Source organism: Acinonyx jubatus, chromosome A1 (assembly GCF_027475565.1).
Source record: "Acinonyx jubatus isolate Ajub_Pintada_27869175 chromosome A1, VMU_Ajub_asm_v1.0, whole genome shotgun sequence".
Lineage (NCBI taxonomy): Eukaryota > Metazoa > Chordata > Mammalia > Carnivora > Felidae > Acinonyx > Acinonyx jubatus.
In genome coordinates this window covers 154,306,143-154,319,647 of record NC_069380.1, presented here as the reverse complement: position 1 = coordinate 154,319,647, position 13,505 = coordinate 154,306,143, and the positions used below count along the sequence as shown (strand labels likewise).

The window sequence follows — 13,505 nt, the reverse complement described above, 5'->3', positions numbered from 1 at the left end:
AAAGAAAGAAATGAAACTCTACTAAAATTTCATATGGAGATTGTAACTGTAACTGTCCCTTGGTCTGTGAGTGAGACAGTCATGTGCTGAGTTTGGTGTTGGTGGGGAGGTGATGGACAGTGCTAAAGCACTTCTTCAGCTTTCAGGGTGCAGTACTGAATTAAGTTTGTCCTTTATATTTCAGAATCTACTTTTAACAAAATTAATCCCCACAAAACACACAAGTGGCTTTGACATATTCCTATAAATCAACAGATCTACTGCAGTTTAACACTAATATTGATGCAAGGAAGAGCAAACAATAACAAAGTGAAAAAGTTCACGTTTATTTCTGTTCCTAACATGCACTCTTACTCAGCCATATTATAAGGCAAAATGATGATGATCTGATAAGATTTGGTCAAAAGAGGATTTACAAAAGGAAATAAATAGGAAAACCACTTGAAATATGACTTCCCATATATTATTGTTAAACAAGAATTCCTCTTAAGTAGGTATTGTGCCTTGAGATACTAGCTAAAGATGTTTGGAAATCATCATGGCCAGCAAAATGTTTCAAAACTCAGCATCCAAAACATGAAGACAAACCTCTGTAATTGTTTTTCAAGAACGTTTTAAGTCAAATGATATTTAATTCAGTACTTTACAGAAGGTGTCTAAATAATGATAAATGTTTAGAGTCTTTTTTTTTTTGAGGATTCTAACTTATTAAAAGACAAATAGTTACTAGTGTAAGGGAACATTTGTCTTTCCTGAAACAGTGAAAATGACAAAACACAGAAAACACTGTAGTGACAAATTAAAATGCATTTCTTTATTTCTTTGTCAGCAAATACTGTTACATAGAAAATAGTGAAGATTTAAAGAAATAAACATTAAAATAAATTATACAATGTAGGAGATTTAAAGAGTTGAATCAAAGTTCAGATATTTCTGGTACAGCTCAGCTTAGGTATTTGTTATGTTTCAAAGTTCAAATACACAAAGAACTAGTTGTTTTGTTTCTTTGACAACAAATAAATGAAAGATATACCAGAAAAATTTTCATAGCAGTAAATTACTTTTTATTTATTTTATTTTAATTTATATTTTTAAGATTTTATTCTTAAATAATCTCTATACACAACAGGGGGCTCAAATTTACAATGTCAAGATTAAGAGTCACATTGAGCCAGCAAGGTGCCCCAGTAAGTTACTTTTTAAATAAAAAGAATGCTTGATGGGAAAACTGTTGGAGTAATTATTTTAACTGAATGGGTTCTGGAGAGGAAACAGAGGTAACATTGCTAGAAAAATGTATTCATGGAACCGTTCACATGCAGGTTGTGGAGAAAGAAACCAAATGCAGAAATACACAAAATCCTATAAAGAAGTTCTTAAGATAGTTTATTTTATAAAATCCAGAAATATTCATTTTAGAAAAACCAGTATCACCAATAAAAATATCCTATCTACATACTTAAGAACTTAGAAATAATTTTTTTTAATGTTTATTCTGAGAGAGAGAGTATGAGCAGGGGATGGTCAGAGAGAGAGGGAGAGGGAGGAGAGAGAGAAAAAAGAGAGAGGGAAGAGGAGAGAGAAAGAGAGATTGAGAGAGAGAATCACAACCAGGCTTTGCACTGCCAATGCAGAGCCCAATGCCGGGCTCGAACTCATGAACTGTGAGATCATGACCAAAAATCAAGAGTTGGCTACTTAACTGACTGAGCCACCTAGGTGTCCCTTAGAAATAATATTTTCTAACATAATTTATAATATTCCAAATAAAGGTTTCAATGATTCCTGAATATTTTTCTTAAAAATACAAAATTTATTTTTCATTTTGTTTGCTAGAACAACTGAATGACATCATGGATAATGAATATTTACTAGACAAATTTCAACAACAGCCTTGGCCTATTTGGTGCTTCAGATTGAACAACAAGTGCCATGATTTCATAAGCACAGTTATCGATATACTTGTTCCCATGTGGATCTATGTATGTTCATGTAGTAGCTTTTTCACCTATGACAGCTATTAAAACCAAGTTCTGACACAAACTGAATGTAAAACCTGCCCTTTCAATCATTGTATTCAAGTGTTAAACCCAGATTTTAAAAATTACAAAGCATATTAAATCACATTATCCTCACTCAGTAAATTATTATTGACATTTTATACCATTAATAAGTAAAATTTTTTAAATAAATTTAAGATGTTATTTTGTCTTTACTTCATTCATTGTAAATTTCCTTTCAGCGTGTTTTATAATCCACATAATATGTTATTACAGCCACTAGTACATGTCTAGGAAGAAAAAAATGATAAATATGTAAATATTCATATCACATTGCATTCATTGTAAGGCATACATTTTTTTTTCACACCTTATCAGCTCTGAAATTGGGATGGCCCTTCCAAAATGTAATATATATATGGCTTAGATAGAAGTCAAAACATTTAAATAAGGACAGAAAAATGAGTGTTTGGCATTCTTAAAAGATCCCTCCCTGGTGTGTTGTTAATATCACCACAGACTCAGAGTTTCTGTGATTAGTAGAACGAATTGATTAATCTGACATCAACCTAAAGGTTCTGATTGGAATTTGCTGTAAGCTTTAATGAAGTAGTGAGAATCTGAGTACTTGGAGTCCTCAAAATCTCTAAAGTATCAGTAGAAGTGCAGGTGTGAAGAGAATGGATAATATTTACCTGATATCTACTTAGATTGTCAAATGTTTCCTTGGTATCAGCAGTTAAATCCTCTTTTGAATAAACAGAACATAAGATATAGTCTTTTAAGTCAAATACCTCAGAGTAGAATAGGGAGTGCATGGTACAAACACATAACGAACAACAAAACATTTAAAATATTTTAAGAACACAGGGAAGAGTGGTCACAGAGGAGTTTCTTAATTTGCTTTACCTATATTTTAAGCTTCATCTAAGCATATTCATTTGCCAAAAGGATAGCATTTTATCAAAGAACTATATCTTACAAGTACTAAACTAGGTGTTTTCACATTTAGTATTTTATTTAATACAATAGTCTTATGAGATCTTTCAAATATATGTTGGGCCCAATTTTACAAACTTACAAAGACTATTCCAGTGCATTTTTAACATGATTCTTAAGTTGTCCTGAGTTTCTGTGGAGTCACTAGACTAGACATATGTTTTCCAAAAGCTTCGTACTTTTTTAGAGCAGAATGACTTCTTTAAATGTCACCAGTATCTTGAAAATTATTTCACATTGTTTTATTATTTTTGTTTAGTAAAAACAGAAAGGATGTTTCATGGAAGAACGCAAAGCTACCTTCTTTTGACTTGTCACTTGGTTCCAATTATCAAAATCAGTCATGTATTTAGTGGATTAAAAGATTGTGTCTGGCTTTGTAGGATAGCCAAGGACCGATGAGGTTCTTTTATATGCTCTTGAGGAGATTTTTGTTTAGTTGTAAAGATAACTCATCAAGACAAAAAACATAAACAATAATAGATGATAATATAAAAGATGACAGAATCGCACATTATGGACCTAATTACTGAAGTGGTTATATAGATGGTATGTTCAAATAAATTTATAGGAGGAGAGGACTTTGAACCAAGAGTTGAAGAAGATGGACGACTCATGGAGAGAAAGGGCAACCCATGTGAGAGTAATGAGATATTCAGAAGTTTAAAAGCAATGAGGATAAAATAAAGATAAGGTTTACAGAAAATGGCGGAGGCTGGACTGTGGAGTGTTTTGACAGCAACCCTCTGAAGACTGATCAGTGGAAAACAGCTAAAACAATTGTGGCAGAGAAATTAGATAACAAATTTTACAGTATGTGAATCTGGCTTCACAACACAGGAGAGAGGCTGGGGATAGTCTGGAACAGAGAGATGAGTTAGGAGAATACTGCAGTAGTCCAACTACCATTTATAAGGAAGGGCTTTAATAGGTCGGTAGGCATGGTTACAGTGAGGTGAAGCTGTATGTCAGATGAAGGGTAGGAGGATTTATCAACGTGGTTACTATTTAAAAGATTTTAAAAGACAAAAGAAAAGAAGGGACAGAGGGAGGTGGGGAGGGAGAGTCAGCAAGGCCAAGCTAGTTCAGGAGGAAAACAGGGAGCTGAAGTAGTAGGACTGCTACCCTGGAGAAAGACCAAGACTAAAGATTCTAGAATCATCCAGAAGAGTGGCTCTCAACAAGGAAAGGTTTTGCCCCCGTGGGGACATTTGGCAACGCTTGGAGACATTTTTAGTTCTCACAGCTGAGGAGAATGTTACTTGGCATCTAGTGGGCATAGGTCAGAGACACTGCTATAATATCTTATAATTCATAGGACACTCATCACAACAAAAAACTATACAGCCCAAAGTCATTAGTGCCAAAGTTGAAACACCCTGATCTAGAGAGGGAGGATCAGTACATCCTTCAGAGCAAAGAAGGGAGAGTGTGTAGACTCATCAGTCAATAGGCAAAGACTTCTTAGCAAACAACTACATTTAAGAGGTATTAGTATAAATTAGAACTAGAATGGGCCATGAAGAAACAAAGAGAGTAATAAAGGTAACCATGAACCAGTTTGTTGACCCATTTATTCACCAAATATTTATTGAACAACTGATATATGAGGTACTAAGGGTTGAGGATACAGAAGTGCCTTCATGAAGCTTATATCCTAGTGGATAGTAACAGATAAAGAAGAATTAAGGAGATATTTATTAGACAATGGTTAAGTGCTATAATAAAGGCAACAAAATGGCATCTAATGATACAGAGGAAGTGGGAGTTGGGATGGGAAGAGCATGAAGGGATGCTCTGGATGGGGTGGTGAGTGAAGTCTCTCTGAGGAGGTGACATTTGTGCTAAGAAGTAGAAGAGGCGCACCTGGGTGCGGCTCAGTCAGTTAAGTGTCGAACTTCAGCTCAGGTCATGATCTCATGGTTTGTGGGTTTGAGCTGTGCATGGGACTCTGCACTGACAGTGCGGAGCCTGCTTCTCATCCTCTGTCTCCCTCTCTCTCTGCCCTTTGCCCTCTCGCTCTCTCACTCAAAAATAAATAAGCAAACATTAAAAAAAATAAATAATAAAAAGAAGTGGAAGAAGAGGAGCCAGTCCTGACAAGACCTGGTATAATTCTGCTATGGATTTCAAGGGAAGAGGAGAAAGGTTTAAGAAAGTATCAAAGGCCACAGAGGTCCACCAGGAGTGCTTTTGCATTTGTTAATTAAGAGGACATCGGAGCCCTTTACCCCTGCAGTCTTAATAGACAAAAATATAGCTAATAATTTAAAATTTTCGAATCTTCATTTCTGAGAGAGCAAAAAATGAGTTTGAGACTTGAGGAATGTTAGGCAGCACTGGAGGGGATCCCAGTAGAGTTCTGTCGGAATATGTCAAGCACTTGCTCTTCTCAACAATTTTCTCCACAAAAATTAGACATCCCTACGCAACACTGAAAACAACACAGAGATGGAATGCAAATGCTAATATTAATCATACCTTTTCTTTCTTTTCTTCCCCAGGCTTCATGAGGCTTGCTGCTCAGGCAGTATCTATTGTAATCAGCGAGTTACCTACGGTGATTGCATGTTTGCCTCCCCCAATTAAATACTTCTTTTTTCTGTCTGAGAGAAAAATGTCAAAAAACTTTGTTGAATTGAAGAAAGCTAGCCTCCTTGTCTGGAACTTGATTGTAATTATATGTCAGATATTTGAGGATGGAAACACTGTGGAACTTTTAACAGGTGCCTCCCTTGACAGATGGAGTAAAGAGAAACTTGGTTTAATCTGCTTGTGTTTGGAAAGTATCATGGGAAAGCAGACAAGTGACCCTAATCAAATGACTCAAAAGGTCATACAGATCATTGAGCAGCAGAAACCCAACTGGATTGAGAGCCAGTTGATGAAGGCAAGGAAACTGAGCACCAAATGGTAAAGCAATGTTTTTCTTTCACTGAATTTCATTAAATATGTTCACTATAACAAAATTACCAATAAACAACAACAAAATACCATTAAGATAGGCAACAATGGTTATTCTATTAACTTAATGGGAACTTTGATGAATACAGAAAAAGGTAAATATTCCAACAAAAACTGCATTATTTAGATGTGCCTTGTTTTATGAAAATTTGAACCCCATTGATACCCTGGAACATTATACTTGTTTACTCACCATCTTAAGGTTTCTGATAAAAAGGGTGGGAGTTAAACCCAAGAGAATTTGGTTTCATTTCTTTTCAGTGCACAAACAGGTATCTAGTGGATAGCCTGGAGCGTTTTGTAAATGGATTGGGCATGGAGATTAAATTAAGAAGGAATTAATGGGTATAAAAGGCTTTTTATTGCTTTCTGTGTACCTGATTGTCAAAAAGGTACACATTTTTCATCTGGTAATGTAAGAATCCCAGAGGGCAGCTGGGGCATATCACACTCGAGCTATAAACACACCCAGCTGTTTCTGTATGAAAATGTCAGCCTTCTCATAGGTTTGTCACCAAGAGCTAAGTGATTTGTGGTATTGCTAAGATTTTTAAGGGTCCCTGATGAATTTAAATATGTACATAGAGTACTCCTGTCTTAAAATTCGTCTTCAGTATAGAACTGCATGATATTGATAAAGAAATTATGGTTCATATGGTCTACAGATCACTAAGCCAGCCCTTTTTTATACCACTCCACACACTGTCCCCCATTCTTTTAAAATATATTCATGATTCTAGCAGATACTATTTTGACTTTCTGCCTGAAACGACTCAGAGTTGTTACTTTCCTTACTACATAGTTCTTTGTAGTGACAAAGAACTCAGGCTTTGGAATCAGACAGACAAATACAAATCCCTTGTAAGTGGGCCATCTTGGGCAAATTATGGAATCTCTCAAAGCCTCATTTTCAGTGGTGAGACCAAGCTGATGGCATGATTTAGAAAATTTAAATAACATTGATAAAGTTCTTAACATCAAGCTTAGAACTAGCAAGCATTTCTTATTTATAAACCCTATTAAAACACATTGCACTCACTGGTATTATAGTAACAAATACTCTTTACTGGTTTGTATTAGTCTGTAAAACTGTGTTAATCCAATTGATCTGTATTAATCCAAATGGAAAAATGTAGGTAATCGTGATTTTCCTGGTCTTGTAGTGACTTCTAGAAATGTACTTCTGGCATGTCCTGTGGGTAGGAATAACAATTGCAGTCAGGCAAGTGCTTAGTATCTCTGAAAACAACTTTCTTAATTTTTTTTTAATGTTTATTTTTGAGAGAGAGCGGGAGACAGAGCGAGAGACAGAGCGTGAGCTGGGGAGGGACAGAGAGAGGGAGACACAGAATCTGAAGCAGGCTCCAGGCTCTGAGCTGTCAACACACAGCCCAACGCAGGGCTGGAACCCACGAACTCTGAGATCATGACCTGAGCCAAAGTCGGACATTTAACCCACTGAGCCACCCAGGTGCTCCTGAAAGCAACTTTCTTAATCTTTACATTTGCATTCAATCCCAATTTACAAGCTTTAATTCAATGACTAAAAGATTAAGCCCAGATGTCATTATCCATGGCAGTGGTTGTAAAGGAGAGAAAAAAAGAATAATAGTGGATCTGATTATAAAGTTAAATTCCTGATACTTTTGATTTAGGAGTCCCTCTGTCAATAAGGTCAGTTTAAAGTAATGTCTCAGTAATATACCTGAGGACACATACAGGAATCCATAAATAATATTTTTTCATTAAAAGTTGGTTTAAAGTCTTTATAAACAACACCACTGTATCTGATACCTCCTACATAGGGAGTTGTCCAGCTAATATTTGGCTGATTAGCTCTCTGTTGGAACATGCATCTGAAATGAAGCATTGCTGATTTTTAAAAATGTTTTAAAAAGGTCCTGAATGTACATTATGGAAGCATGTAATAAGCACAATGCTACATCTTTCTCAATTTCTGAAATGCAAATATATAAGAATTCAGATTAAAAGTTAGTTCTTATATTTATTTGAAAAAGTTAAATTTGACCTACTAATTCACTTTAGGTCACCTCTACAGGATTCGGGCACTATAGGATGGTACTTCTTGACTTTGATTTCAGGTTGATTGTCTATTATACAAGTAAACTTCCCCGTCTACACATCTCACAAATTGATGATTGATGATCATTTTGTTTATAGATCTCTACCATTAGGAAAATGTATTTTAAACCACGATGTCTGTATATAGATAGAGGGTTTCCTTGGCTTTATCATAACTGTTTTAAGTTTGAGAATGTAACCATTTAAACTTAAACAATTCTTCTGTTAAAATAAATGAAATGTTAATTCCCCAGGAAGATCATCTTGGAACTATACAACGTCACTTAGCTAGATCTCTTTCACATGGATTCAGACTTAATTTTGATTTTATGGAAATTGTGAAAATATCTGCAGTGGAAAGGTGGCAGCTGGAAGCATTGCTTGTCTTGCACACTGCCCGAAAGCATTACTATTCATTAAAATAACCTTCACTTTGTAGTAACACTCAAGCTGTAAACAGTCAACTTAGATTCTGGAGAACACACAGCCCAAAAAGTAAAGAAATGTCTGTCTTTGCAAAGTAATTTGTCGAGTTGAAGATTATTGTTTTTCATCATGGTGACCCTGACTTGGCTGGCTGGGTGCATATACAGATTAAGATTAATGCAGTTATTCCTTGGCTAAGGTCTGCCTCTTTCAGGGCACATTCTCCCTAATGACATGATTGATAGGCAGTCCCAAATCCAGAGAGGAACTCATTAATCATAGCATTGACTGAATCCAATCATTTGCTTCACCTGCACAGTGATGGACAGGAAAGGATACAATTCAGGGGCTGACACTGAGACACTCCTTTGTCAGAGGGCCTCAACTTTTTCAATGTCAGCCTCAACAAAACCTGACACGAAATTTTGCTTGCAACCTGTGTGCAGCTTCAAAAAAGATATTTACAAACTCCTTTTACTGCAACAAGGTCTTTTTGTCTGTTTATTAAAAATTTACTGCAGCTAATGAATATCTCTAAGAGTAGAATTTGCTTTACTTTTAGCAAGCCTTATACAATTGTAAAGTTCTTTTTTTTTCCTAAGAAAGATGTTTGGAAGCTACATGTGGAAGCAATATAAAAGTTAATGTCCAGCAGCTGGGTATCATTTGGTTCAGTCTTCAGGTCAGCGGCACTGACTCTTAGCAGAACTAATTTTATAATCATGGCAAAATCTCAGTAATGAACTGCAGTATATAGTTGATTACACCACAGTAAATTTCATTTAGTCTGAGAAACAGTGGAAAACCATGCATTTTCTTAAGAATGCTTACATTGCAAAGCCTAACATGATCATACCTAATATCAAGTGTAATAAGAAAAGTAGTATGGAATATATATGATGCATGTTGTATAGAGTTCTTTTGCACTGGTATAGTTTGAGAATTTTTTTTACTTGTGTCATTCATCATTACTATGTAAATAATGTTTAAAATCAATAACAAGAGTATGTGTTTTTAGAAATGTTTCACAAATAAAACTTGCATATTCCCGGCGTGGTGACACTAGACCCTTTTCCTGAAAGAATAATCAGGGCAGTGACTTTTGCTAGGTGTCCTTACCAAGAAGAAACAGGAGAGGGGCCTTATATTCTTAAAAGGCAACAAGTGTCAAAAGGCTAATGTAAAATACCAGTGGTAAGCACACTGCCAGGAAGCACCCAGCCTATATTTAGCATAATAGTCTCCCCTTTTGACACTTTAATTAGTCTTTAATGTGTTCTACGACAGGTGTAAAGAGGAATCTACAAAAGACAGAATACCAAAGCTATTTCTGGCATCAAAGATACTTTTTATCCTCAAAGAGAAAATACAAATTATTTCTTACATGTTCTTGAAAAGAAATGTTTTGTTTTCATCCCATGATTATACCAATTTCAGCAATTGCAGTAATGGGAAAATGTTTTATAGATAGGAGTATAAATGCAATAAAGAAGTGTTTTAAAAGAAACCATTCAATTTTTAAAAATGCTTTCAGGTGCTCAGTCCTGAGGCACTATTTCTATGAGCAGGGGCGGTTTGAGAAGGCTTACCTATTTGAGCAGTCTTTATGGTGCTTTGAATATGAGATTTACATCGACTCTCCACACTCAATCTCTTTGATTATTTTCCATCTTTACAATTCTTCACCACTGATACTTATATGCTTTCTTTGTGTTTAGTGCATTTATGACAATGGAGAAAAGCACAGCCTTAGAAGAAGGAGATAGTGCTCTTGAACTGACTGAGCAGAAAATAAACATGATGGTCCTGGATATCTGCCACAAACCAGGTGGCAGCGAGTACCTGCGGCAAATTTATCACATCATGCGGCTCAATGAGGTAGGGAAACGGCCTTTTTACCGAGCAATTAGGTGTGTACTGGCCTGAGGCAGCGTCTGCTGGCAGCTAAGGGTTAGTCAAGGAGGTGATAATACTTCTTAAAGTCAATACCAAACTCAATATTGCATTATTAATAGAATCTATTCAGCCCCGGCTGTTCTGCATTTGTACAGCAGAAGCTTCACCGAAACAATGTAGGTTTTATTTATATGGTTTAAACAATAACACGGCTCATAAACTCAGTGCAGTTCTGAATTGTATAGACTAGACGTGTAGTTTGGGAATTGTGTGTTTGTGACTGTTAAGCTGATGTTAAAATCTGCTGTTGGCGAATGATGAATTTTCCTCAGAGAGATGTACTTCTTCTCCTATAGACGTCATACTTAGTGAAGTTGGAGATTTCTCACATAATGAGAAAATTTCAGAAGAATATTGAGCCATACTCGGGAGCAACTAGATTAACCCAAGAAAATGCATTAACGTATGGACACTGGTTAGAGCCAATGTCATGCTTGTCTATGTCTCTGCTGGGTTAAGCCTCTGACCTTGCATGTTTGTGGCTGTTTGAACAAAAATGTAAAGAGCAGGTATCTCAGTTATTGCCTTGAAACAATACAAGTTTGCTAACTTGATCAGGTTTTTAATCTGAGCATTTGTATGTGAATTAGAATGTGACATCTAATGTGCATTAGAATTATGTTTATATTTGCAAACGCATGCATGTATTTTTGGAAATACTAAAAATTCTATAATATGAATAATGTGAAGCTATAGTGTTTTATCTCAATGAGGTAGGCCTTAAAAACCATAAATTTCCAAGGAGTGAATTAAATTCTACCACAGCATTTTACAACCCAGTTATATAAATGTTCTTCCTGCTACCATCTATCTGAAAGTTACTTCAAGTAAATTTTGTTTCCTGGCTTTCCTAGAGCTAATCAACCAGTCAACCTATAAACAGGTGATATAATAGTGCATTCAATGATCGCCTGAGAAGGAGGGGAAGGATTTGTTGCTATGAGGAATGGTCCAGTCCCTGAGGCACCTAAGCTCAGTATATAATTGTTAGCTACCTACTACCTATTCACATTTGCTAATGATCCCTCGTAATTTGTTAAGGGTTTCTATGTGGGGAACTCAGGTGCTCCTGGCCTTGGCTAATGGAAAGACCACCGCTGCGAAGTCATGGTCTTCACTGGCATGTCCACGTGGCCACCCAGATTGGCTTAAGTAACCATGGTGATTACTGAGGAACAGCTGTTGAAGTAGGATTACCATGGGATTTTTAGGAAAGTGGCGTTGCAAGAGTTCTGAGAACAGTCGTGGCTGGTATAGATTGCCAAACAGACGAGTCCACTTTTTAAAAGCCTTTGGCATGAAAAAGATCAGTAATCACCAATAAGAGAAATTAAGTTGGATATTTACTGGCTGTCAGCCACCTGTCATATTCAGGAAATCAATCAAAAGGCTGTTTTTCCCTCCTAGAGCTTGTGGACGTTTGAGGCAGGGGCTCTGACCAGGTCTATTGTGAGACCTGTTGTATATAAGGCTCCTCACTGGGGCACTGCTTCATTTTGATCAATTAAGTTCGAGTTAGGATTTTTCTTTCATTACAACTGAAGAAACTTACTGTTAGGGCAGTGTTTATCACATGGGATGTCAAGCCACGTACTTGTTGATTTACTGTGCCGAATGAGAAATATAGCGGCAAGGTAAGAGGCCTGCTGTGAGGTGAGGCTAGAGCCAGAAAAAGTAGTGAGCCCTTTGTCTTAACTACTAAAACAAAACAGGCAAAAAATTCAATAACAACACAAGGCTGACTAGGCACCTAGTGTTACTACTTCGAGCTGCTTTTATACTGAGGTATTGCTATGCTGTAGGTAAAATTTGCACTGTGAAATGTGTTCATTTGCTGAGCGTTATGGGTCTTTAGCATTTTCAGGTGTACTGTTTAATATGCTTCCAAATGGCAGCATAAATACAGATGCATTGACAGGTACAGGCATGGGTAAGGGGAAGAATGAGTGTGCCATCGAGTAACAACAAAGTTGTCAGACGAAATGAGTTTAAGAATGTTTGTCTTTGAGATAAAGGTCAGATGTCTTAGTTAAAAGTTCAGTGGGTAGTTGAAGAACCTGGCCATGAGCAAAGATGAGGAAGGCTGTGACTATAGTTTTTGGTGGCCTCAGTGAGTTTGGTAGTTGAGGTCGTGGGACTGGTGGAGCTCTTCCAGTGGAGAAAAATGCAGAAGCGGTGGGTAGAGAAATAAGCTTTAATGTAACTGCACCGGTAGAGTGTTCAAAAGGATGTTAAAAGAAGAATATATTTTTTTTCCAAAGAAGTACATCAGATTTAGCAGTGAATCCGGTTAAAGCGACACCGCAGAAAATCAGTTTTTTTTAGAAGGGGTAGCGACCATGGTCAAGATAGCAGAGAGGCCAGAGAAATTAACAAGGGAGAAAACACCATTGTGTTGACAACTTGCAACACAGCACTTTATCTTTTTTGAATTGTGGAACAAAAGAAGCCGAAATGCAGCAATGTAAGGGGAAATCAGTTGAGACAGATTGCCATTAGCCAAAACAAAGCAGTTGTTCTCGTTAGAATCTTTTATTCCTTTTTAAAATTTTACATTCCGAAATCATAATGCAGAGAAATTTTATTTCTGTGTAAAAATCTAAATCTAGGCATAAAATTCTTTTTTGGTGGCTTTATTATTATCTAATGATACTTAGTAGGAGTCTCTCTGTGTGTGTGTGTGTGTGTGTGTGTGTGTGTGTGTGTGTGTTATGGAATTAATCTAAGGAGATGTGGTCCACAATGAGCAAGTTTAAGAAATGATTATCATTGTTAAGTGGTGATTTTTATGGTTTCAGGAACTCAAATTTACCTTCCAGGATGAATGCAGTGGGCATTCTCTATTCCCGAAGTTACAGAGCCACAGGAAAAAGCACAGTGAACTGAAACCAAATATGGGGATTCTCACTCACACTCTACCACTCACCCCTGTGTAACCTCAGGCTCAGCCCATGACCTTTCAGAATCAACCACTGAATGTGGGGTGGGCTAGAGTTATTTAAATTTTCATATGCCTACCAATCTCCTGGGAAACCCTGTTAGTGATCAGATTCTTTTTGGTGTGGGGTCTGAGATTCG

At 36.6% G+C, this 13,505-nt stretch overlaps 1 protein-coding gene across 5 annotated transcripts in view; it reads left to right on the top strand.

Annotated features, from left to right (window-relative positions):
- Window positions 1-13,505, top strand: part of KIAA0825 (KIAA0825 ortholog) — a 382,909-nt gene that overhangs the window by 173,062 nt on the left and 196,342 nt on the right. For all 5 annotated transcript variants that reach the window (XM_027037906.2, XM_053221670.1, XM_027037922.2 and 2 more), the window contains 2 exons: window positions 5,504-5,912; window positions 10,190-10,349. In XM_027037906.2, the coding sequence (XP_026893707.1) occupies window positions 5,504-5,912; window positions 10,190-10,349 (569 nt within the window). The remainder of the gene's footprint in view (window positions 1-5,503; window positions 5,913-10,189; window positions 10,350-13,505) is intronic.